Genomic DNA, 23,201 nt, shown 5'->3' with positions numbered 1-23,201 from the left:
TCCCTAACAGGAGGCAGCCAGGAGGTCAGAGAGGTCCTTGATGGCCCATAGACAACAGGGAGAGCAGTTCACTCGAAGGAACATGCTGTTTGATGCCGACCAGCGGCGGAAGCACTTAATGTAGGAATTCTTTGGCTTCCTCTGTCAGAGAAAACAACAGACCCAATCCATCTCCCAGCGTCTTCCCAGTGTTGCCTTGCTGCACAGGCAGCCGAGACCAGCTCCAGAGCACCCGGCACTAGCCCTGTGGGACCAGCAGAGCTCAGTTGCCGGCGCTGGGCACAGACCATGGGGCTCCTGCTGGTGCTCACCCATGCCCTGCCTTGGGCACACGCTGCAGCGTCCGGGGGGGGCCACAGCTGTGACACGTGTGGGAGGATGCTGTGAAACGCCACATGCCACTCACAGCTGGCTGGCTCTGAAACCAGTTTAAACACACCACTGCACCCCAAAACGTCAGCCTGTCAGAAGAGCACGTGGTGACTGCACACAGACTGCTTTACAAAAGAGCAGCAGCCGCTAAAAAAGCCAGAGACGTGCAGAAGGATGCAGCAAAAGTGCAATATGGGGGGTGCGTGCCGAGGCAGGGCCCCGGAGGAACCACAGCCAACCCCCGTCAGAGCAAAGGAAAAAGGAGTAAAAAAGCAAAGAGCAGCAGATAGAAACCGCTACGCACGAGTCCCCAACCTCCTGTGCTGCCTGTTGCCTCGCTGAAGGAATTGGGACAGACTGAGCACAATCTGCAGCGAAAACGGGGGAAGCTGAGACCGAGATGTGCAGGACAGGTGTTTGGTGCAAGCCTGAGGAAGAGGGAGGAAGGGCGTTCATTAAAGCATTTGATTGTTCGAGTTTCCTTTTTTCTCAATACCTGAATATGCAATTAAAACTTTGCGTTCACGGGCAGAAAAATTTTGTACAAATTCCCCACGCCAAGTCCGTTTTGCCAGCACCGCCGCCCCATGACTGCAAACACCACTGGATCCCGGCACGAGGGATTCATTAGACACCAGACATGGGGCAAGCAAGCAAGTTCACGAGTTTCTCAGGAGCGACTGAGGCTCCAGAGACCTGGAAATACATGGCGGGGGAGGGAGGGAACAGCTATCCCAGGAGAGAACAGCCCATGGACAGCAGGGAAGAGCAGCTCTCAGACAGACCTTCCTCCCCTGGCCCCAAACCCACAGATCTCCTCCTGCTACCGAGAGCTCACAGCTGAAGGTCAGACAGGCCCGTGCGATGGGAAGGACACAGACACGCTCCGATCCCAGATTTGCAGCAGGATTTCAGTAGGAGGAGATCTCTGGAGGTCGTTTGGTCCAACTGCAAAGTTTAGATCCAGCTCTACAGAGCTGACGCAGCCAAGCTCTGACTACGGCGAGCCCAGCTCGCGGCTCCCCCGGCAATGCTTCCTGGCAATCGGGATGCAGGCAGGGTGGGACCACTCCCTGCGCCCTTCCAGCCTCCCACAGGCCCGCAGGGGTGGATCAGCCCCCTTGCACCCGCTCCTGCCACTGCCCATGCTACCGCGACCCAGAGAGGTGACTCATGTGCTGGGAAATGCAAACCCGCACCTTCCCGACAGCCGTTCCTGCCGTGTGCTCCAGCCAGTCCTCTGCCCACAGCAGCCCACACGCCCGGGAAGGAGCCAACACCCTCGCTCCATGCTGGGCACTCAGTAATAACTCAGCAAACGTTCTCGCTTGCCTGTTAAACTCCAAGTCCTTTGCCTTTTCTATTTTCTTTCCTCCTGCACCCAGCTCTTCTCAATATCTCAGTGTCGGCACGGAGCCCAGCCTGGGCTGTGCCAGCACTCCGCACACCAGCGCTCGGAGACCACCAGGGCATTTGCGCTGACAACAGGATTTTGCTTTGCCAATGATATTCTCAGTGATATTTTAGGGTCACCAGAGCAAGGAGCCCTCAGGGAAATCCCCAAAGGGCGCCAGGCATCAGCTGGCAGCCGCGGTGCCACCCGACCTGCAGGCATTTCGTGGACACTGCCACCTGCTCTGCGCAGTCTGCAGTCCCCAGCAGGAACGGGATTGCTTCCTCCAGAGATCCGAAAGCTGGGAGCAGCTGGCAGTTACCCACGCAGGAGGCAGAAAACTCCGAGAATACTCATTTTTCACATGAGATTAAAAACGCTCCCTTTGTCACTCACACACATCCACAACTCGGCTACGGATTGAAGAGCAGAGTCCGGTGGTCTGAGAGCTGGGACTGCTTCCAGCTCTGCCACAGGGGCTTCCCATACGGCCCAGACAAATCTCTTCCTCTCTTTACCACCCGCGCACAGGCACCACTATTAATTTACCTACCGGGGGCCACGCAGAGGCATTTGCTCATAATCGTAAAGTACTTTGCAGCTCAAAGATAAACACACCATTGCTGGTTGGCATGTAGCAGGAGGGAGGGTGAGGCAGGACCGACAGCTCCCTCAGGGCTTCCCCCGGGAGAGGAAGGTGCCTGCAAGACTGGCCGGGCAGCAGGCACGGCACACCGGAGCCGCTTCCCAGCCCTCTGGCTGACCTGGGCCACTAAACGCCAGTCTGACAAGCGGCCAACTGGCTCACGAGGGAGAAGTCTTCCAGCAGCAGCTCTCTGGGGCTCAGTCTGAGCACCCACACAGTGGCTTTGACTGAAATCCATCAGCTGGAAGCCTCCATCTTTGGGATCTAAATCCCAAACCAAGAAGCGAAACACTACTTCCTCCCACGCAGAGAGCGCGGCCCCATCCCTGCTCCCAAACACAGAGCTCAGGCAGACTTGGGTACCTGCTGCTGAGCGTGTCAGGGGGCCACAGAGAAAAACACATCCCCTAGAAGGACAATTTCAAACTCAGTAGAAGAGATTCTGGTTTGGTGGCATCTCTGCTGACCTACACATTAAACCGGACAACAGCAGACACCACACACAGTCTCCTGGGAGGATGGAGGAGGCAAGGGGAGGAGGATGAGTAATACCAGATCTGCTTTGTTCTCTAGGTGCCTTAATACAGGGCATAGCCTCCAGTCTGGTCTTTCAGAGAGTGGCATTGCATCACCCAGCCACCTGCACAGACGCAAGCAGCCACCGGCAATGCCACTCTCCCAACTGCCAAGGCCTCCGAGATCCTCCCAGCCCTTCTGGTGCCAGCAAAGGCACTGAGAAGGGCCCAGGTTAAACGCTGGGAAGGCAGAGCCATAAAGCAGCACCGTCCTTTGTGTGCTTGATGACTCAGGCACCAGGTAGATACGATGCCTCCTCACCCCTCAGACACCTCAGCCAGCTCCACCGAGGTCCAGCCAAGGTCCCTTTGCTGTCCCTACGCACACCAACACCTCCAGGCATCCAACCACCGCTCCAATTTCCCATCCATCTTCAACCGGTGAGTCCCCCCGACCCCTCTCCACATGAGCAACTCGGCCATACGAAGAGCGGCTGATCCCCAGACCAGTTCCCCTAAAGCAGCATGTGGTACCTTTGGGCTGGGAGTTGTACACTGCAAACATGTTGATTGCCACAAGCTGGAGCATGCGGGTGCTTCCGATGGGAGGGGGGCTGTGCTGCAGCAGGACCTGGAACTCCCTCAGGACCTCCTCGGCCACCGCAGGGAAAGTCTCCATCCTGCAGACAGAGAGAGAGTCTGTAGAGCGCAGGCTATGCCCCGGGGTGCAGGGTGGTCAGTCAGCACAGCTCACTCAGTGTCATGCCTCCTGGGGAAGGGGGACTCCCTGGGGTGCCATCTCCCATCCAGGAGCCCTTGGGAATGAAGGTGCAGGCTGTGACGGAGGCAGCTGAAGCCTTCCTTAGAGAGGGGAGCGAGGGATTGCTCTGTGACCGACGGGCAGCATTCCTTTGGCAGGAAAACACGGCCTTTATGAGTCATTTCTGACCAACCATTTTTTTCTACTGACTTCTACCAATCTGGGAGGGGTGCCAAGAGGCCAGCAGCTCACTTGGACCAGGAGCAGCCCATGGGACTCCCGAGAAACCCAGGCTGCAGCAAACGGCACACACTGGTGCCACATTGCGGATGTGGCAATTCCAGTGCATTGAACGTTGGCCAGAGCATGCTTCCTCCAGAAGAACGGTGCCTCTCCCTGGGTTCCTCACTGCAGGATCGGATCCCATGGCATCAAGCCCCGTCCCCTCAGGCTACACACTCTCAGCACTGTGATTGAGCCCCTGAACTTCATCACTTCGAGCCTCACGGGAGAGGGACCCGCAGACTAATGACTGGCCTCATCTAGCTGCTGGAAACGTCAAAGCTGGAGCTGGTCCCTGCAGTGCACAGCGCTGCTGTCGCTCATCAGGACACAGCAGCCGGGGCTGCAGAGCCATGGCCGGGGATGGGGTGTGCTTTCAACACCACTCACAAGCGCCCACGGAAAACTGACACATTTATCCTGCTCTTCATCCGGATCACTAAGGGAGTTAGCTGAGGTCGCTTATTGGAGCTGTCGGATCCTCCGCAACCTCCCAGCTGAAGTGGGGTCAAAAACTGAACGGATTGCAAATTAGAGCACAGTCAATTCACAAAAACAACTGAGATGTGGTTGCCCACAACAGCCCTCCCAAAGAGTCCTCACCTGGTATCTTGTGAAGACAACTTCATAACCAAGAAGATGCCAAAAACCTTGCAAACTTTTTTGGGGGGGGGGCAGGGAAGAAGGTCCTCCTGTCCCATTGCCTCTTCTACTGAGCATGCTGTGTTACTTCTCACTCCTACACTAGAAAAATCCACAGCTAGACCCAGCAAGAACGAACACCAGTCTGGCAGCAAATGCCCGCTCCAGTTATCAGCAACGTTGTGCCAGTGTGCCTACGTGGGAGCAAGGGAGCCAAAATCCGCAGCGGGTGAGGCATCTGGAGCCGGGGCAGGCAGCCTCAGGGGCCTCCAGAGCAATTTCCTCTATCTTCCCTCAAGAGATTCAGATCTTGCGATATCAGCACGCTACAGGCTGGATTAGCAAGCCACTTCTGGTAACCCACATGGGCAATTCTGCTGGGCTTCCCCAACAGACTTTCAGGACAGCAAGAGGCTCTATTTTTGAAGACAGAAATAGCTTTCTTCTTAACCATATTTCATGGGTGCCTTTCAACAATCGGTTCTGCCTAGCAGCAGGGGTACCCCCTCCCCGGGCACTGTTTGCTGGAGCAGTTCAAAGCCTCCATCACCTTTCCGCAAACACGGGCTGTAACAAACAGGCTCCTTGTACTTTGTAGCTGTGCAGAATGGAGCAGCTCTGCCGGTACAAAAGCACTGCTCTCCCTGGAAAAGGCAACTTCCCTGGATTTGGGGCACAGCCAGGGAATTAAAGCAAACTGATTGTTTCTAAAGACTTCCTAATTTTGAGAAATCTCAGACCACATTCAGCGTATCCAGCAACATCCTCCTAGGGCAGATAGGACACTGGGGATGGAGGATGGGTTGTTAGCAAGGAGATGAAGATTATTGCCGTGGAATAACAACAAGAAGGAATGAGGGCTTCCTCAGCCCCGCCAGCTGTGCTTTGATACCACAGCACATCTGGAACAGCATGCAGTAACCCCACTGAGCTCAGAACCAGCAGGTCAGGAGCAGAGCGGAAGCTTTTAATAAATGGCTTACCTGTGGTTTTAGGAGCCAGAGTCCAATTAGGGCAACATCATCTTTTCCATACTTTTTACAGATAAATCACTGAAGATCCTGCCCAAAGAGGACTCAACTATTCCTCACCTTTTACCTATTTTAAGCACAGAAGCTGTTTAGCAGGGCCGAACAATTTTCTCTTCCTGTGTCATGGTATTACTTTCTAGTTCACTTCTAAGTACTTCAGGGGATGTTCTACCATTAAACATACTTGGATTTTCTAAATGACTGTCCTGGGAAGCAACCGCCTCAAACACTGCATCTTAATTTCACAAAAGTCTCAGGAGCCAAATGTGCAAGCAATCTCTGCAACATCCCCATTAATCCTCCTGCTGGCATGCGTTCAACCGGAGCTCGGCCGCGAGCATGGCCCCACAGAGCCAAGGACCAGCAGCTCCCCGGATGCTCTGCCCTCCGGCACAGACACGCTGCAGTTACCAAACCTTCCATGGGCTTTTGCAGCTTGCCTCTTTTCCTGTGAGGCAGGAGAACATCCAGTTCTGCTTCCTTGCTGCAGCCCAGCCTGCTGCCCACAAGTAGATAATCAGTACCTTGTGACTCAGGGAGAGATCAACAGCACTGGCAGCGAGCGGATTGCTCTCCCCCTCAGACACTCAGATCTCCAACAAATTGGCCAGCGCAGCTCCTACTTCCCATTGCTTTACGAAGGGTCTGAAGTCAAGCACGTGCCAGTCCTGACTAGCCAGCCCAGAAGTGCGTGCTGGATGGAGAAAGTGCTGAGGCTTCAGGCTGCGTGGAAGGGTTGGTGCCGTGTCCTGCATCGCTGCGCTTCCCTGCTCCAGGAGGGAAAGGGGACATGCCCACGCAGAGGCAGGGAACTGTACATCTGAGTCAAAAATACAACAGCAGGGACAAGGTGCCACTTTGCATCCCTACGTGGCCTGGAAAAGGTCTCTCAACCCTGTAAATTGTAGCCATCAGTTCTGCAAGAGACCAAAGGAGCTAACAGAGCTCATGAGACTACATCTGCTTACGAGGCACTGGCAGGCTCAAGCAGAGACCACTGTTGCCAGAGACCATCTGAAGCCACAAAAGATCTCGCTATGACAGCCATCCCATCACCTGACAGCAAGGGCCAGTCCGGATCCACAGCAGGGACAGCTCCATGAGAAGCCCATCAGCTGCAAGGCTGAGCTCTGCTCTCTGGGTCAGAAGGATGTCCCCCAGGCTGGGATCTCGGCCCAGCAAATCAGGCTTGCTTTACTTCAAGGGTAGCTGTTCCATTACTGAAAACCAGTTTCTGACAGATGTTGCCAAGGGCACTTTGTGTAAACCCGTTCCCACAGCCAGGACAGCTCTCAGCTACGAGGCTTTCACTGAAACGGCAGCGAGGAGATGAAGGTCAAAGCTTGTCTTGACACGCTCTGGATGGCCGCTCTCAGCCACTGCACGGTTCTGCCTCGATGGCTTTGTGCTCCTTGCAGACAACAGCCACTGAGAGCCACGCTCTGCTGGCTAAGAGTGGGGGGAATGGGAGATGGGGGCCAAAACCAGAAGTTAAGGGAGATAGAGCATGGTTAGACGATAGGAGAGAGAGGGAGAAAGCAGTCTCTAGTCCCTCCTGCGTGTGTGTATCAGCTGGTCAAGCTCCGCCTCTGCCAGAGGGTCCTGGTACACGGGCAGGAGCAGGACTGAAGGTGGAGGGAGAAAAAGCCCAAACAATAACCAGTGTGGATGGGAGGGCGGGTAAGGAGAATAGGAACCAGGAGGCTAGGCCTGCAAGAATTCACACCCTGTGCCCTCAGCTCCAAACACAGCTTAGTTGCTAACAATATTAAATTCCAAAAAGACTTGTAATGTAGGAAAATAAAATAAACATCCTGCACACTTACCCAATCCTGGTAAACAGCTTCCCATGGGCATGGAGAAAACTGAGGATGAACCTTTTGTTCAGCTGCATGGGAAAAAAAAAAAAGAAAGAGAGAGGAGAAAACAATTAAACTCTCTCCGATTTCCTGTGAATTAAGAATGTCCCCAGTGACAGAAGAACCTGGCCTGGATGTTGGGGGTGGCACTGGAGATGGGAACCAAATGGACATGCCCAAACTCTTACAAACATTATGCGCACAGGGCCGGGCAAGTGCCAAACAGCTGGAGCAGGAGCGGGGAGCAGCGGTGGAGACACAGCACCCTCTGCCGGGACCTGTGATGCCTCGCCGGGCACCCGCACCCCGGGGGCAGCTCCAGGCCGAAGGGTTCCTCCTCCACACCCCATAAGCCCTGCTTATGTAAAAGGAGCACCCAAAGGCAGTCTTTCCCACTGGCATTTTTCCTAATGGGGGGGGGGGGGGCGGGGAAAACAACAAAATAAACCAACTTGTTTGGTGCCCCGCAATTGTGGCGGAGGCTGAGCAGCACCTGGTCAAGGCGGAGAGGGAGCGGGATTGTCCTGACTGGTGCTTTTCTGCAGCGGGTTCAGCAGCAAGGCTGGGAGCGCTCCTGCCAGGAGCAGCTTTCAGAAGCAAGGGGATGCTGGGGTGATGCTGCACCCCTTCGGTTAACTCCAGCCTGAAGCAACTGCAGAGCGGGAGCTGGTGTTCACATGTACCAAAAAAGCCTCTGGAAGCCTGCAGCAGCGACGCTGATAGGGAAGTACCAGAGCAACGCGGAGCTATGGAGATAGAGGGGGATCTGGCTGCAGCACACGGTGTGATGGCAGCTTCCTGCCCTGCTCAGGTCCAGTAACACCAAAACCCGACTTGAATAGTTACTTACTACTTCTCTAAACCACCTCTGACAGCTCAGCAGAGCTCTGGGCTTTCCCAGACCTTATCTAGAAGACTTTGAAGAAGGCTATAGGTGTAAGCGGTCACTTTGCCTGGAGGTGGCTGTATCACACCACCTGGGGTGGACTGGCCTCACTCTTACCCTCCCCAGAGCAAGAGATTTTCCTTTCACACCTGCGCAGCCTCAGCGCGGTGAGAAAAGCCAGGCTCCACGCACTGCGTGGGGAGATGCTGACCAGGAGTCACCCAGAGCACCACGGCTCTGCTCCCATCACACAAGATTTTTATACCTTGAACCCCTCTATAAAGGTCAGCAACGCCACTTTCATTTAAGGGGTGGATCAGAGGCACAGAGGGAGAACGAGGTTACTGGGCAGGGCTTTGGCAATGCCCAGCCAGGCACATGCAGGAGGGTGCAGAACGGGCACCGGTCAGTGCCTCCAGGCAGCACCGAGCTCCCCACCAGGCCTGGCTGCAGGGGACGGCTATCATGGGGAGTCCCAGCTCTGCCACCACCTTCCACCCTCGTTTGCCGAACCCCTCGGCTCACGCCATGACTTATGCCAGCTGCTCCGTGAGGCACGACTGCTCGGTTAGGTGTAATTAACCCGGGCTGCGTTCCCGGAGGACCCATGCAGGAGAATGATGCCCTGCTGCAGCGTCGCTCCTGGGCCATGTGCGAGTTTAGACATAAAACCTGTCTCATAAAACAAGCCAGACCAATTAAACTGGCCCCCGCAGCAAGGGGTTCTTGCTTACTCACTATTTTACTGCTGCCCTAAAGAGCCCTTTCCGCTGGAACTCGACTTTATTTGCCACCATTTTATTAACTCTGCAGATGAAACCCAGAAGAGACTGGGCAATATGGGGACAACACAGCAAAACCCTTATTTGCTCTGCCAGCAATGTTTGGATAGAGCAGCTTCTCCACCATCCTCCGTAGGACACCAAGGCAGCTCAGAGCTTGAAACCGTCAACATGTACTTTTTTGTCAGGCAACAGTGTGCAGAGGTAGAAAGCTGGTTTGTGACCAGCTCCGTGGCTCCAGCTGCAACCACATACCCCAACAGAGACACAGCCTAACAAGTGCGAGCCCTTAGCTTGGGTGCCAGAGCCTTGGTGGGGCGGTGGGCACACCACAGCAAGCCCACCTGCTGCTGCCTGCAGGAGCTAGAGGAGGAGGTCCCACGGTCTGTGCTCTCTGATGGGGGATATGAAGAGCAGGAGCTCGTGCTCTGACCCATCTCTACTGCAAAGCTTGTTGCGATGCTGATCTGCAGGCTGCACGCGGGGGAAAGAAGAAATTGGGGCAGAAGTTTTTCTCCAAGGCCCACGTTCACCCACGGCTGCAGGAGTGCTCACCCTGCAATCCCCGCACCGCTTTCCTGGCAGCGGGGGGAGTACCGAAACTCCCCACCTTGAATGGAAAGTGACGTCTGTGCCCAGTGGGCATGTGCCCTGAGCATTCCCACGGGGACAGCCAGCTCTGGGAGGGCTCGCCAGGACCTCGGCTTCGCCCCCATCTTCTCAGAGCAAGTTTCACGCTCAGCCTTTTCCCTCTCAAGGACTAACCAGTTATGCTCCACAGGAACCAGTGCTGAACTGGGACATGGATACCTGCAGATAATTTTTTTTAAAAGGAAGCAGGATACCTGCCTCTAGGAAAGAAGCATGTTTCATACCTCTTGCCAACTCAAGCACGAACGCAGCAAGCCCAGGCAGAGCCCTGTGTGCCCCAGCACTGTGGCATCTCAAGCAGGCACCCCTCACGCTTCTTTCATCGCTTTTTCTCTCACAGCCTCAAGGTTTTGATGAGCTCATCGCTTAACTTTGGACCTTTCATCTCTGAGTTCACGCTAAGGCCACGAGGCTGCTTTGACTGGGCTTTTCTCTGAATGACTCTTTCTCTAGTGACTCACCTGTCCCTTAGTCTCCGGGAGCCCTGCCTGCTCCTCCCGTCAAACACCGCTTCTCACGGCAAGAGGGAAACAGTGACCTCCACCGAACGGCCCGGCCTTGGGGTAGGGAGGAGGAAGTCCTGTCACCCGCTGTTCTGCATTTGCACCGTGGAGAGGAACGCTTCCCCAAAGCCCTGCTAGCGTGCTTGCTACCCTGAGGGTGCTTGAGACCTGCAACAACTCCTCGCCTTCATCCCACTCACTGTGCAGTCCAAGGGTGGCCACCTTCAAAGCCTTCCTGCAAACAGTCCTTGTACCGACGTCAGGACGCCAGGGAAGACGGGGCTTCCTGCGCACTAAGATTGCCGCCCTTTGCAGGCAGCTTTGCTCCTTGGGACAGGGAAGCAAATCTGGCTGGTCCCAGTTGGTCGCTTGGGAAGAGCCCACTAAGTAATGCTTATACAACAACGGTGAGACATCAAAAAATGGATTTTGGCCCTTCCAGTTGAAAAGCGGGCATCACAGATATGGAAGTTATGAGCATATAGTGAAGGCATTAGTTATAAAAACAAACCAGCTGTCAAGAAGAAGGGGTCCCTGCACACAGTAGTGCCTGAAGCTGAAAACAGCTGTTTCAGCTGTCATGAGTCAGCATGTGCAGACAGACTAAATCCACCTGGGAAGAGGCAACCTCACTAGAGGAAGCGGCCCCACTGCTGCTTGGGGAGCATTCACACACTGCACTGCCAACCAAACTGGATTTGTTACCATGGAAGAAATCAACAGTGACTAACAACTTCTCGCAGAGTGGCTGAGCGCAGAGATAGCAACGGTCCTGGAACAGCCAGCTCAAATCACCGAGAGGCCATGAGGAGTCCATCCTGACAACACACAGAACAGGGGCGGTCAGACAGCTTCAGGAAAGGTCTGTCATGTCTTGAGCCAGCCAAGGAGAAAGCAAGACCCAATCTCAAGAGACTATGCACTGACCAAAAAGGGTCGAAAAACGTGTCTCCCACCCCAGCGCAGAAACACTGGAAATGCCACCGGGGTGTGTAGGAAAAGGAGCACCAGGAATCAGGCTGGAAAGCAGAGCTGCCGCGCTCAAAGCCAGCGCGGACCCGTTTGGCTCACTGCAAGGAGTGCACAGAGCTTTGGCACCTGAGCATCAGTCCCAGCTGTGAAGGAGGCACCAAATAAGGGAAAGATTCTGGAGCGGTGACTCCTGGGGAAAAAGTGTTTCGAGTTAAAATTGTTACTTCAGGTTTGGAAGTAAATTTCAGGATCTGGTCTTTATCAAGCGAGGCAAACTTTCTTCAACATCAGCAAAGCATCTGCAGAGCAGAAAGCGGTGTCAGAGTCAAAACAGGCTGCAAAAGACAAGTCCATTAATCAAGAGACCAGATGCAAAACTGCCTGTAACAAATGCACTGTCTCCACCGGAGTGGAAGGGACTGGAACACAGTGGGACATTCTCCTGAGTCTAAGAGTCTCCTAAGTGAGAAGGGCTCGGGATACAGACCACAGAGCCACACAGCTCCACTCCAAAACACGTACCGCACTCATCTCAAATATTTTCAGGGTTTCTTGGGCAGTCAGGCTCTTCCAGGCAGAGCTTCCTTGCTGAGAACTCTGAAATAATATCCAGGCACCCAAACCATGCCATATTCACATTCCCAGCTCAAGGGCTAGCTATACCATGTTAATTATTAAGATTATTCCTCTCTTCCATGGGCAGCTTCTTCAGAGCTTTAACCCACCCAGTCCAACAGCAGCAGTGAGCCTGCTATCTCTCTTGGAGACTGCCTTACAAATATGAGCCTGAGCCTTCATCCCACACCATCCCAAACTTGCAAGGCACAGCTCTGGCTGGTGTTTTCCACAGCGGATTCTCTCTGAAATAACACTGAGCACCGCTCGAGAGCTTCCTGAAAAGCCCAGGATGCTGCAGTGGGCTCAAGGGGCGAGATACCAGGGGGAGGTTTTTACTGTCACAGGTGCAATCCAAACAAATTGCTGGTGGAAAGCGTTTTGTGCAAATGGCTACCCACATAAAGGAGATGAGACAAAAGGGCTATTAAGATTGTCTGGCATTTTTGCAGTATTTACAAGGTACCCACGGAGCTGTGGGCAAATTCCAGCTGGGCTAATTACAGTAATCATTCCTCTTCATATACCACCTGCAACCACAAATGGCTACAGAGCTCGCCTTGCCGCCTTCTTGCCACGTGTCCCAGTGCAGGTTTCTGTTTAGCAGTCGCAATGCCCTGCCCAGAACCGGATTAATTTCTATAGCATTAGAAGCAATTCCAGTGAGAATCCTGATACTTAACACCAGACACTGCACAAACGTCAAATCCAATTTGCTGTGACATGGAAGAAAAAGGGAACCCTGCTGTATCGTGGCCTTGAGGCACACAAAATTCATTTACAGGTAAAGAGACCTTGAGACACTCCTGCAGCTTCCTGATCTTTTGCAGTGCAGCAGCTACAGCTCCAGGACACATCCCATGGATATAAGAGTTACAAGTCAGCAACCCAGCAAGAGAAAAAGAGACATTTAGGAAGGCCCTCAGCAAAACCAATGAGCTTTTCATTTTTCCCTTCATCACTGCAGGGAGCAGGTGAGAAGAGAAACGTAAGCAAGAAAATCGTGCACTTTAGTAGCATAAAAAAATCAAGCAGTGGTAACCTCACTGGCTCCAAAACAAGAATCTGCCCTAATAAATAAATTTAACATTATTTAATAATGAATTTACTAGTAGAACTTTCAATTTAAGGAAAAGAGGTCAAATAGAATATTTATATGCATGTTATTTCCTTTTCAACCAAACTTGTATCTAAGTTTGGTTTCTACGAATTAGTAATACAAAACATTGTTGGGAAAAAAACCCACACACATTAAATAGATTAAAAACTGATTAAATAACCTCTTCAAAAGCAGCGGTCTTCAAGGACCCTCACTGAACTGGATGGAAAGAGGTTGGTAGAGACTCCCTAGCAACATTTTTAATCAACAAACTGAAAGCAAATTCTGCTCTAAAACTGCCTGTGACACAGGGGCGAACGGAGCAGTAAGTAACAATGGCTACAGCGCGTTCACACAAGGTTATTACAATCGCTTTGAAATCTGGGGGTTTCCAGCATCAAATGTCACGTTATGCATCTGGGATCATGTAAAATTAAGTCTCCAGGAGACCATGCCCAAGGCAGCTTCTCCAGAAAGGCTCTAGGGACTACAGCAGCCAAGTTCCCAACGCGATGTCCAGTAAAAAGGGTTAACGCGTCCCTTAGATGTACAAGCAGAGAGCAGGCACTGGAATTTACATCTCTGTACGGCACTGGCAAGGCTGACACTGAAACACTGCATCCACTTCTAGTGCCCTTATTTTTAAAAGGATGCTGAAAAATTGGAAAGAGTCCAAAAAAACAGCCATAAAAGTGATTCAAAGGCTAAAAATGATGTCTTGCAGTGAAAAACTCAAAACAGCTCAATCTGTTTAGTGTATCAAAAAAGACTGGGAGGCGATTTGATTGCAGGGTGTGAAGTGCCTCCGTGGTACTTAAGGGCTCTTTACGCTCGCAGGATAGCAAAGCGCAAGAACAAACTGGAAACGTTCACTCTGGAAATAAGGTGTAAGAGTTTCAGAACCAGTGCAATTATCACTGGAATGAACTCCCCAGGAAAAGGGCGGATTCTCAAGACTGGATGTCTTTCTGGAAGTTTTGCTTTAGCCAAACACAAGTTATTTGGCTTCATACAGGAGTAGCAGGGTGAAATTTAAGGACCTGCGATATACAGGAGATCAGACTAGATGATCTAATGGTCCCTGCTGGCCATAAACTCTACGAATCTATGCAAACATGCCAGAGAGTCCTCAGCTGAGATATCAAGTTAACTTTCTACACAAAACTTTTCACAAATTGGCTCTGATGCTGCAGGTCGTTTAGGATACAAGCTCAGCTCTTCAAGGCCGCATCTGGTTAAGCGCTGAAAGCGAGATGACTCCAGCAGAGCCGCTCTTTGTCCAGCAGGTAAGGGGGAGGCCATGTGCTGGGCACTGAAGCAGCCCCAACCAGCAAAAAGCAGCTTATACTCAAACACGTACTGTTTGCCAGGAGTAAACAGCATCCCCTTCCTGCGATAGAAAACTGACACCGAGAAACGTGCGATGAGTTCTGGTCGTAAGAGATCTCCTGTTAACAGAGCTCAGGGTGTTGTCAGTCTTCTTCACTACTCCAGAGCAGATTATCTGTGGGGTTAGAGCATGAAGGAGGGAGACAATATGAGAAATTAAGAAAGGTGAAGACTGAAGAGATCTAACCTTGAAAGGCTTAGGATGGAGTTAGGCCCACAAAGACGACATTTGGACAACAGGCTGAGCAGAGACGGAGCCCTCCAGAAGGATGACAGCATTATCGCACGCAAGCCTCACGCTCCCGCTCTCCCAGCCACACTCACTGGCAGGGATAACGGGAGCTGCTCACAGACAGCCTGTGCCCCAGGCTCCTACAACCTAGATGTAGTTGTTCACTCAGCTGTATTCCTGGAGTACTTCTGGAGCCTTCACTTCTACCTGGGCAGCATATCTCAGGGCACGAAGGCATCTCCCTCTCCACTTTCAATCACGCAGCAATGAAATCTGCCAGGGAGGAAGAGCAGAGCCAAGGACAGAGGAAATGACACAGATTCCAGCAGGTTCCACTCCCTGATCCTCCGGAAGGAAGTTTCTTTTCTAATACCCACCTCCACAGTGGATACGAAGCCTGTCTGGAAATGGCTCATTCAACATTGAAGAGAAATAAACACTCCCCATGGCAGAATTAAGAGGTTTGGCTGTAGAATATGAGGTGCCCATCCCAAAAAGCATACAATAGACAGCAGAAAAAGTTGGCTTGGGCCAACTTCAGACAGGAATCAAGGTTAGACTGAAAAAAAAAAAAGCTCAAGAGAAATCACTGTCTACAGCCTTCACCCTGCTCTGGGAAATTTCCCAACCCTGCTATTAGGCATTTTACTTCCTTCACTCATACTGCCAATTCTGGCATTATTCTCGTCTGAAGTGCAAACTCCCTCCCAACACCACTCTGCAGAGCCTGGATCATCAAATCCGTTGCCACGAGAAAGGACTAGTGTGCAGCAGCAGGAGAGGGTTTGGTTACACACAAATCCCCTGGCTGATCAGCACCAGCAGGAGAGGAAATGAGGAAAGAGTGACTGACAGGGAAAGGCGGTTTCTGGATGATTGTACTTGGGTTTAGAGTATGAAAAGCTTGTTGGAACTCGAAGTCTTGCCCCGCTCCCCCTCTGAGCACTGGGATATAGCAGAGCCCCTCACACAAGCAGAAGTCATTGATGTCCTTGTAGTGCTCCCACCTCTGATCCACCACGATACTTCTACACACATTAGCACCAGATGCCTGGTACCGGAAGGAGAACATGTCGATGTCTCTCCCGTTCAAGTAACATTAGTCCCTGCCTTGTTCTTCACAATTAAATAAAACCACCGACATGGTCTAAAAAGGAAAGGAGAAAAAAAAAATCAACACTAACTTCTGGAAACTCTTACCTATAGCTTAGCCTTCACTTTCTGGGTAGTGACAAAAGGTCAAGTTGCGCTGGAAAGCAACGTGTGGGTTCTACACAACATGTGTGCACAGGCTAAATCGGTTAGCAGGCTCTGCGAGCTCTGCTGAGCTCCGGGAGCTTTACTGGAGCAGCACTGAGCATCCACGACGATCATGAGTCCAGGTAAGGTGCAACAGCGTCTCTTGCTGGATCACTAACACAGGAACCGCAGCTGACAAGGTTTTTGGCAGCATTTTTAAGCAAAAAAACAGACTTTATTAAAAAAGGGCAGCGAGGGTGCACAACTAGAGGGCAAAAAAAGCCAGTGCTAAGCTGCATGGCTGAATGTCACGTCTCAGACCCAGAGAGGCTAGGAGTGTGGTTTTAGTGTTTAACCAGTTTCAACTGCAGCCTGGCACTCTTTTACTTCCTCCGCAGAGAAATCTTCTCACTGCGAGGGGAAAGAAACCAACTCTACCACGTGAAACAAAACAGCTAGAGTAAAAATAAAGCCCCAAGGTGGTTTGGTGACCGAGGTCATATTGGGAGGCGGAGGGGTTGCAGGCTGGGGAAAGCACTCAAATACTCATGCTGCCAACCGAGAAAGAGATTACAGAAAAGGAGGCAGGGCAGAGAATTAACACAAGTCCAGCAGTAAAGAGGCTGAGAAGCCTCTTTCACACGCCACCAGCTCCCCCGTGCTCAAAACAGTTTGTAAACCGTTTCCTAAACACAAAGGAAAAAAAACCCCAGACCTAGTCCTGACCTCCACGAATGAGTAACCAAACCCAACAGCTTCCTGCAAGCTGGCGGGGGTGAGGAAAGGAGGCTGTCTGGGCAAGATAGAGGGAACTCCACGTTTCTCCCTCTCAAGTCCTGCTTTGGGTACAAAAATGAAGGATAAAACATCTCTTGCTGCTTTTACACAGGGGGTACAGGAGAGAAATAAGCAGTGGGAGCCTTTAGTACCTAGCATTCCCAACCCAGAGAGCTCCTCTGCTTGTTTCTGTGCTGCAGGGGAGGCTCGGCAGAGGCTCGCAGCACTGCAGAGGTGTGGATCAAACACAGTGACAAGCAGCAGGCTGGAGGGGAAGCACTGCCTTCCCTTGACAGCAAGGGCAGACCATAATGCAACAGATCACAGACAGGATCACTCACATCTAATACTAGAGAGCAGCAGAGACAAACTTCCCGACTTAACACACGCTGCCTTCCTGCGACAAGGTGCCAATGGCAGCCTGACCCAAGGCCTCGCTGTAAGACCTTGTGTGTATTTTGCTACCGGCTCATGCACTGAGAAAAACCAAGGGGACACTCCCTCATGTGTCCCCTCCCTTTGGGGACACACCTACACCACTGCTCTGGTGCGGCTCAGATGTTTAACAGGCATGAGAAACGGCTCCAGTAGAAAAGCCTGCTGGGCATCTCCGGGCTCTGCTGGTCTAGTGGTTTCCTCTCTCTGCACAGGCACACGGTGCTGGGTGAAAAACACAACAACCTGAAAGCATGCAAGGGTCAGCGCAGGCTTTGGGGGCATTGTGCGCAGCCTGCCAGGTTGCCCTTTTGGGGGGTCAGGTCCTAGCAGCGGGACGAAGGCAGTCATGCCTGCACTTCCATGCTGCCCATCTAAACCAGGACCCCAGCCCTGGCTGCCTGGACTTACTTTTCAGATCAGAGGCTCCTAAAAAAAGGACCGTTCTGAGCACTTTGCCCACCTGACACCATGGAGGCAGCCAACAAGGGAGCCCTGTACTTCAGACAGCAAGGATTATTGGCAAGAGCCTGCATGGAAGAGAAAAGATCAATATTCCACTGTTCCGAGAAGAACCACCCAGCAACGCTGGCACTGCGGAGAAACACTCCCACCAGCCTGTCAGCAGACTTGAGGGCAGACACCTCAGAATCAACGAGTTCTCCAAGCAACCTCTTACCCATGCATCGAAACGGAAGAACCACCATCGTTATAGCAATACATCATTTCCACTTTTGCCCGACACTTATTTCTAGTCACATGTAATGGAAAAGAGCTACAAGGTGAGAAAAGAGCTGAGAGTGAAGGAAGCCACTCTCAGCAGACAGGGGTGCCTCTGCGGTGTATCTGCACGAGCAAAGCCAGGTCACACTCACAGACATCCACCTCACACCACAACAGCCTTTTAATAAACCAGACGCTCCTAGGGACCACAGGTAGTGACATCAAGGCAACCCCAACTCCAAACACAGGTCACTACCACTCCTGTGTGTGACTGGTCCAAGCAAAGGACACGCTGACGGAGCAAAACAGCCAAGAAACTCCCACCGAATGTCCTACCAGACCAACGGGAGGTTTTATCCCACTGTTCCCTAGGAGCATCCCTCTCCAGGTGCAGAGCCCAAGAGACAGTTCCCCAAACAAAAAACTGCACTGACTGAAAGTAGCCAGGAGAAGGAGCCAGCCCAGACACCTGAGCAGCTGTTGCCCAGGAGGAACAAGTGCACAGGGCAGGAACAACACACACTGCAGAGGAAAAACAGATGTGAAACATGCAGGAGTTGACTAGGACAGCAATCCTTTTCACTAAGGACACAAGGCCTCTGTTGAGGCAGCAGCTTGGGCAGCTCCGAGGACTCATCAGTGCTCCTGGATGAAGAGGTGTTCCCAAAAGTGCCTTCTCCAGCCTTGGACCGCAACTGGGTGGCAGAAGTTAAGTAGACACAGCATCAGGGTGCACAGGTGAGGCAGGTAAAGTCAGAAATAAAACTAAGCAGGCAAGAAGAACTGAGAAAGACAGAAGCTGAGAATCCTTTATATCAGAAAGAAACAAACCACGGTAAGTTGTGAAGATAGCCCCAACCAAGCATTGCTGGACAGGTTCCCAGTTAGCTGAATCCTAATCTAGAAGGAAAAAAGCAGGACAGCTACTTTGAGAAGACACTGCCCTCATCCAGCCACAGAGGACCACTTCCCTGCATGCTTGGCACTCATCTGATTTTGTAGGACTTAAGAGATGGAAGAAGACAAAGGGGTCCAAAAGAGATCAGCACTACTCATCTGAAAGAAAAAAAAAAACCAAACCCACAAACAAGCACACAGACACTCCCTGCTCCTGAGAAGGAAGCCTGTGTAAAGAAATTGAGATTAAAACCTGCTCTGAACTTCAGAGCTAACGATTCCATCGCAATTTCTCTGCTATTGCAAAGGGGTTGTTACTCCACTGGCACCCAGCACCAGACAAACGCAACCCCTCTGTCCCTAGTCAGCGGGCTGAGGGGAAATGAGAAGGTTCCTGCAGCCAATGCGCAGGGCTGAGACAGCAGCCCTCAACCCTGGCCTTAGCCTTCCAAAGAGCTTTTTGGGTGGCCCTACAAGACTGACCTCTCAAAGAGGCCAGGAGACTTAATTCTTTAATGATGCTAAAGTATTCAGACATCTGGAGAGAAGTATTATTCAATTACTGTTGTGCCAAGGGAAAACCTCTCTTCCCTAATCTTAGTTGCAGCTATGGAGTAACCTTCATCCATGCGCGCATGCTGCGTGATAACACAAGGAAGCATCTACTGCAGAGCACGGGCAGCAGGCAACAGCGACTGTGGGAACCTTAACTCAGCATTTCCTGACAGGGGTGATTAAAATCTCAAACTCAGTGTAATATTAACACTTTCTCAAGAGACTGACAGCACGTTTGCCCCGTTTACTTTACCAATTCACAGTCCCGGCAGTAAGCTGCGTACAGTACTATCAGATTTAAGATCAATACAGGCTCACAACAAACGAAACCAGTGGCAGAGAAGAAATGGCAAAGACTCAGCTCTTCAGCTCCCTTTGCCCTATCCAGCTGTTTTCAAAGAGCAATACAGCTGCTCATTGTTTCAGCCTCCTTTTTTTTTTTTTTTTTTTTGCATTTCTTATTGGAATCCCACACAAAGTGACCTGATACTGTCAGGTTAGCAGGGCACTGGGTCAGCCTGGACTCTTCTGCCATTGCATACCTAGAAATACAAAATGTACAAGAGACCACAGAGAACAGCCATTCACAGAACGAAACCCCAAAAGGCTGCACGCGTAACGGACAAAAGTCTAAGCACAAAACAGTCAGGCTACAACCCAAACACGTCTTCAGCTCGGTTTGAAACTGTCCCATGCCCTCTGTGTCAGCAGTGGCAAATCCAGTTTCTGAGGAAGAGGCCAAATGGAGATGCGGCCCCTCGGTGTGGACAGATGGTACATTCTTCCAGTTCTGCATCTCCCTAGAAAACACGATGCAGCAAACCGTGAAAAAAGCAGCTATGTCAAGCCTCCACCTAAACACACAGTGCCAGGGCAAATTGCCAGCACTGCATGCCACCTCTCCTCCTCACAGCAACGGCTGCAGTGTGAGCTGGTCCTCAGCACACTTGCCATCACACTTTACTAACTTGGTTCAGTTGGCTCCTCACTCTGAAGTAAAATAATAATGTTTGCGTCTTTGTATAAGCCTGCAGAAGGAAAAATAAAGTCAGCACTCAGAAGAGACGCGCAAGCATGTGCTCAGCAGACTCTCTGCTTGCTGATGAGGACAGCATGCACATTAGCAGGTCCTGGGAGAGTAATCCTTCAGCATTTCCCTGTGAAGTGTGCCACATCACAGGACTGGCACCTAACTGCCTGCACGATAAAAAAAGCAATCATCGAGGATGGAAAACATTCCAAATCAACTTCTTGTCACGTGTGAAACAGCCAGCATCTCCACAGTAAAAACACCGGTCACCTTTGGCTTGTGCTGGGTTTGAAGCAACAGCCTCCATTTGAAGGGCAGAAGGAGCCTCTCTTCCACACCTTTGCCCTCTACGTGTCCAGGGCCATTAGAGTCTACACTTGCGGCGTTGCATCTACTTCTAGCAGCTCAACACTTTCCTGTTCTACCCTGCAAAATTCCCTTGTCTGGCCCAGAAACAGCTGCCATAAAGATCGATGCCCGAGGAGCTACCTGCAGAGCACAGCTGTCGGTACTAACGAAAGAACATGGCTTATCTCAGCCTTTTCAAGGGCTAAAGCTGGCAAGGAAGGGACCGAGGAGATGATGACACAGCTTAGACTCACTTCCCCAAAATGACACGTAAGCACTGGCACACATCCCCTGGGAGAAGAGCTGTTCCCGTCCGCCCAGCTGGGGGATGTGGGGCAGAGGTGCTGCCAGGGCCAAGGCAGCTGCCTGCCCCTGGTGCAGGCAGGGCCCTTCCGAGGCCAAACAGTGCCGCACAGTGGCAACACACGGACTGCTCCGCTCCTTTCCAGAGAGGGAGCTGCAAACCACCCAGAGATGCAGTGAGGAAGAGGATAAGAGGCTATAGCTCCAAGGGGCAAGGAGTCCAGAGCTTCCCCAAGAGCTGCTGTCTTTACCCAGCCCACGGCTTCACAGCAGCGGAGCTTTGGCAGCGACACAGCTGTAAGGTTTCCTCTTCACCTGGCTGTTTTTAAACCAGGCAGGTTCAGCGAGACGGCCACGGCACAGCCCCATCAGCAGCTGCGCCAACACAAGTGGAGTGGTGCACTGCAGCACGCGCGGGCAGCCCGAGTACAAACATCCTGCCAAAACCAGCAGTGCCAAAACCTGTGCCCCCAGTTCCCTCTGCCCTTTTGCCATTATTTCGGATCATGTGGCCTCTCCATGATCGCAAAGCTCACGCTTTCAACGAGCCGACGTTACAAGCAGATTAAGAAATCAAGACTAATGGCAGTAATCAGACACACAATCTGTACAGGCATTGCCAGCAACCTGCACTTCAGGGAGCACAGCCCTCCATCTAACGGACCAAGGTCAAGCTCCAGCAAAGAGTGCTGCACTGCAAACCATGAGACATCGCTGTCCCCCACTTTGTGAGCGGTTTTGCTACCTCACATGGGAGCACTGCAAAAGAGAAACACCTGGGGCCTCAAAAACACTCACAGCATCTTATGTCAAAGCATCTTCATCAATGATTTATGGAGAGGCTAAAGCTTGGTACGTTCCTTTCCGTGATGCTGAGGAAGCAAAGGTCTCCAGAAGAGAAGCTGAGGAGAGGGAAAACAACCAAGGGCAGTAACGTCTTAAAAATGCTGCAGCTGTGTGCCAGAGCTTATCTTTCAAAGCTCCAAGACTTCACCCCAGTTCCACCCAGCTGAAGTCACAAACTAGTTATAAAAGTGCAATCGTATCCGAGAAGCTCCGGGCCCCGCAGTATGCGGAGAAGGTCTTCCCAGTTCTGCTAAACTCACATCCTTAACAGCCATTTTAGGACAGGCAGCCCAGAGCTCCCTGGCAAGTTCTCTTGCAAGCCGCATGTGCCAAAGCGGAGTGAGGATTCCTAGGGGATGAGCTCCCAACCACCACTGCCTTTGCCTGCATTCCTGTGCCTGACAAACAGAATTCGTCGGGCTCCTCTTGCAAGGTACACAGCTTGGACAGACTGACGAGAGACACCGTTAGTCCATTTATTTTTTTTTTTTATCCTTGCAAAAGAAAGGAAATATTCTGGCCTCTCAGCAGAACCAGTGATGCAAAGGTAACACCTACACTGGAAAACGAAGCCATGGTTTTCACATTCCCGGTGCAAACCTCCAATCATCTGGCACTGGGAACAAGTGAGCCACTTCCAGAACAAGCCTCAGAGCTTACAGGTTCACTGTTAACCCTGGTCTTCAGCATCTGACCTCATTTCCCACCGGCAACCTCACCCAAGTTAGAGCCCTCAGCAGAGGCATTTTACAGCATCTTCTGCTTTGTGCCTCTCCTATTCCATATCAGCCACGCCAGCGCACACTGCCAAGAAATGGATGGTAACAACATGCCTTAAACATGAGAGGCACGAGGTCACCAGCTCCTCAGCCTGACCCAGGCACAGCTCCCATAGGGGAAGCCAAAACACTGGAAAATTTAGCAACAGGAAAGCAAAACAGATCCAGTGTCATTCCACTGCATTCCAAACACATGACACCAAAGCCAACTGCCGCCTCCTGCAGTACTCACGTCGCTGGGGCTGAGGTTCCCAAGACCGTTGTCCTGCTCAGAATCCCTGCCGGACCCGTGGCCCTGGGAGGAGCGGGGGTGGGAAGGATGGATCCAGATCTCCAGCCGTGTGGCATCATCTCCAACTTGTCGCAATGTGGACTTCTTGCCCTTCCCTCGACGGCTGGGGCTCAGATCCAGCACCTGATGCTTCCTCTGCTCCGTCTGCTCAGCCTGGGCAGACAGGACAGATTCAGATCACCCAGGGATCAAAGTTCAGGAAAAGTATATAACTTCATTACATGTAGAAATTAGCTCTTCCTCCTGCTTCAGAACCACAGTAGTTCATTGATAGGTCCAGAATTTGGTTTTCAACACTATAGGACAGTGCAGGTGAGCAGCTTTCAACTCCAGCTGCCCCAGGACAAG

The 23,201-nt window shown here is 51.9% G+C and overlaps 1 protein-coding gene across 5 annotated transcripts in view; it reads right to left on the bottom strand.

Moving 5' to 3' along the window:
- The window catches only part of SMG6 (SMG6 nonsense mediated mRNA decay factor), a 114,988-nt gene that overhangs the window by 81,897 nt on the left and 9,890 nt on the right, over nucleotides 1-23,201 (bottom strand). For 3 of the 5 annotated variants that reach the window (XM_086624591.1, XM_086624592.1, XM_086624593.1), the window contains exons 8-10: nucleotides 22,794-23,006; nucleotides 7,468-7,529; nucleotides 3,461-3,606 (exon numbers count right to left, since the gene is read on the bottom strand). In XM_086624591.1, the coding sequence (XP_086480717.1) occupies nucleotides 3,461-3,606; nucleotides 7,468-7,529; nucleotides 22,794-23,006 (421 nt within the window). Of the gene's footprint in view, nucleotides 1-3,460; nucleotides 3,607-7,467; nucleotides 7,530-14,368; nucleotides 14,513-22,793; nucleotides 23,007-23,201 lie in introns of all 5 variants that reach the window. The other 2 variants (XM_086624589.1, XM_086624590.1) reach the window with 1 other exon arrangement.

Source organism: Tauraco erythrolophus, chromosome 21 (genome assembly GCF_009769465.1).
Source record: "Tauraco erythrolophus isolate bTauEry1 chromosome 21, bTauEry1.pri, whole genome shotgun sequence".
NCBI lineage: Eukaryota > Metazoa > Chordata > Aves > Musophagiformes > Musophagidae > Tauraco > Tauraco erythrolophus.
This window is presented reverse-complemented; position numbering and strand designations above follow the sequence as displayed.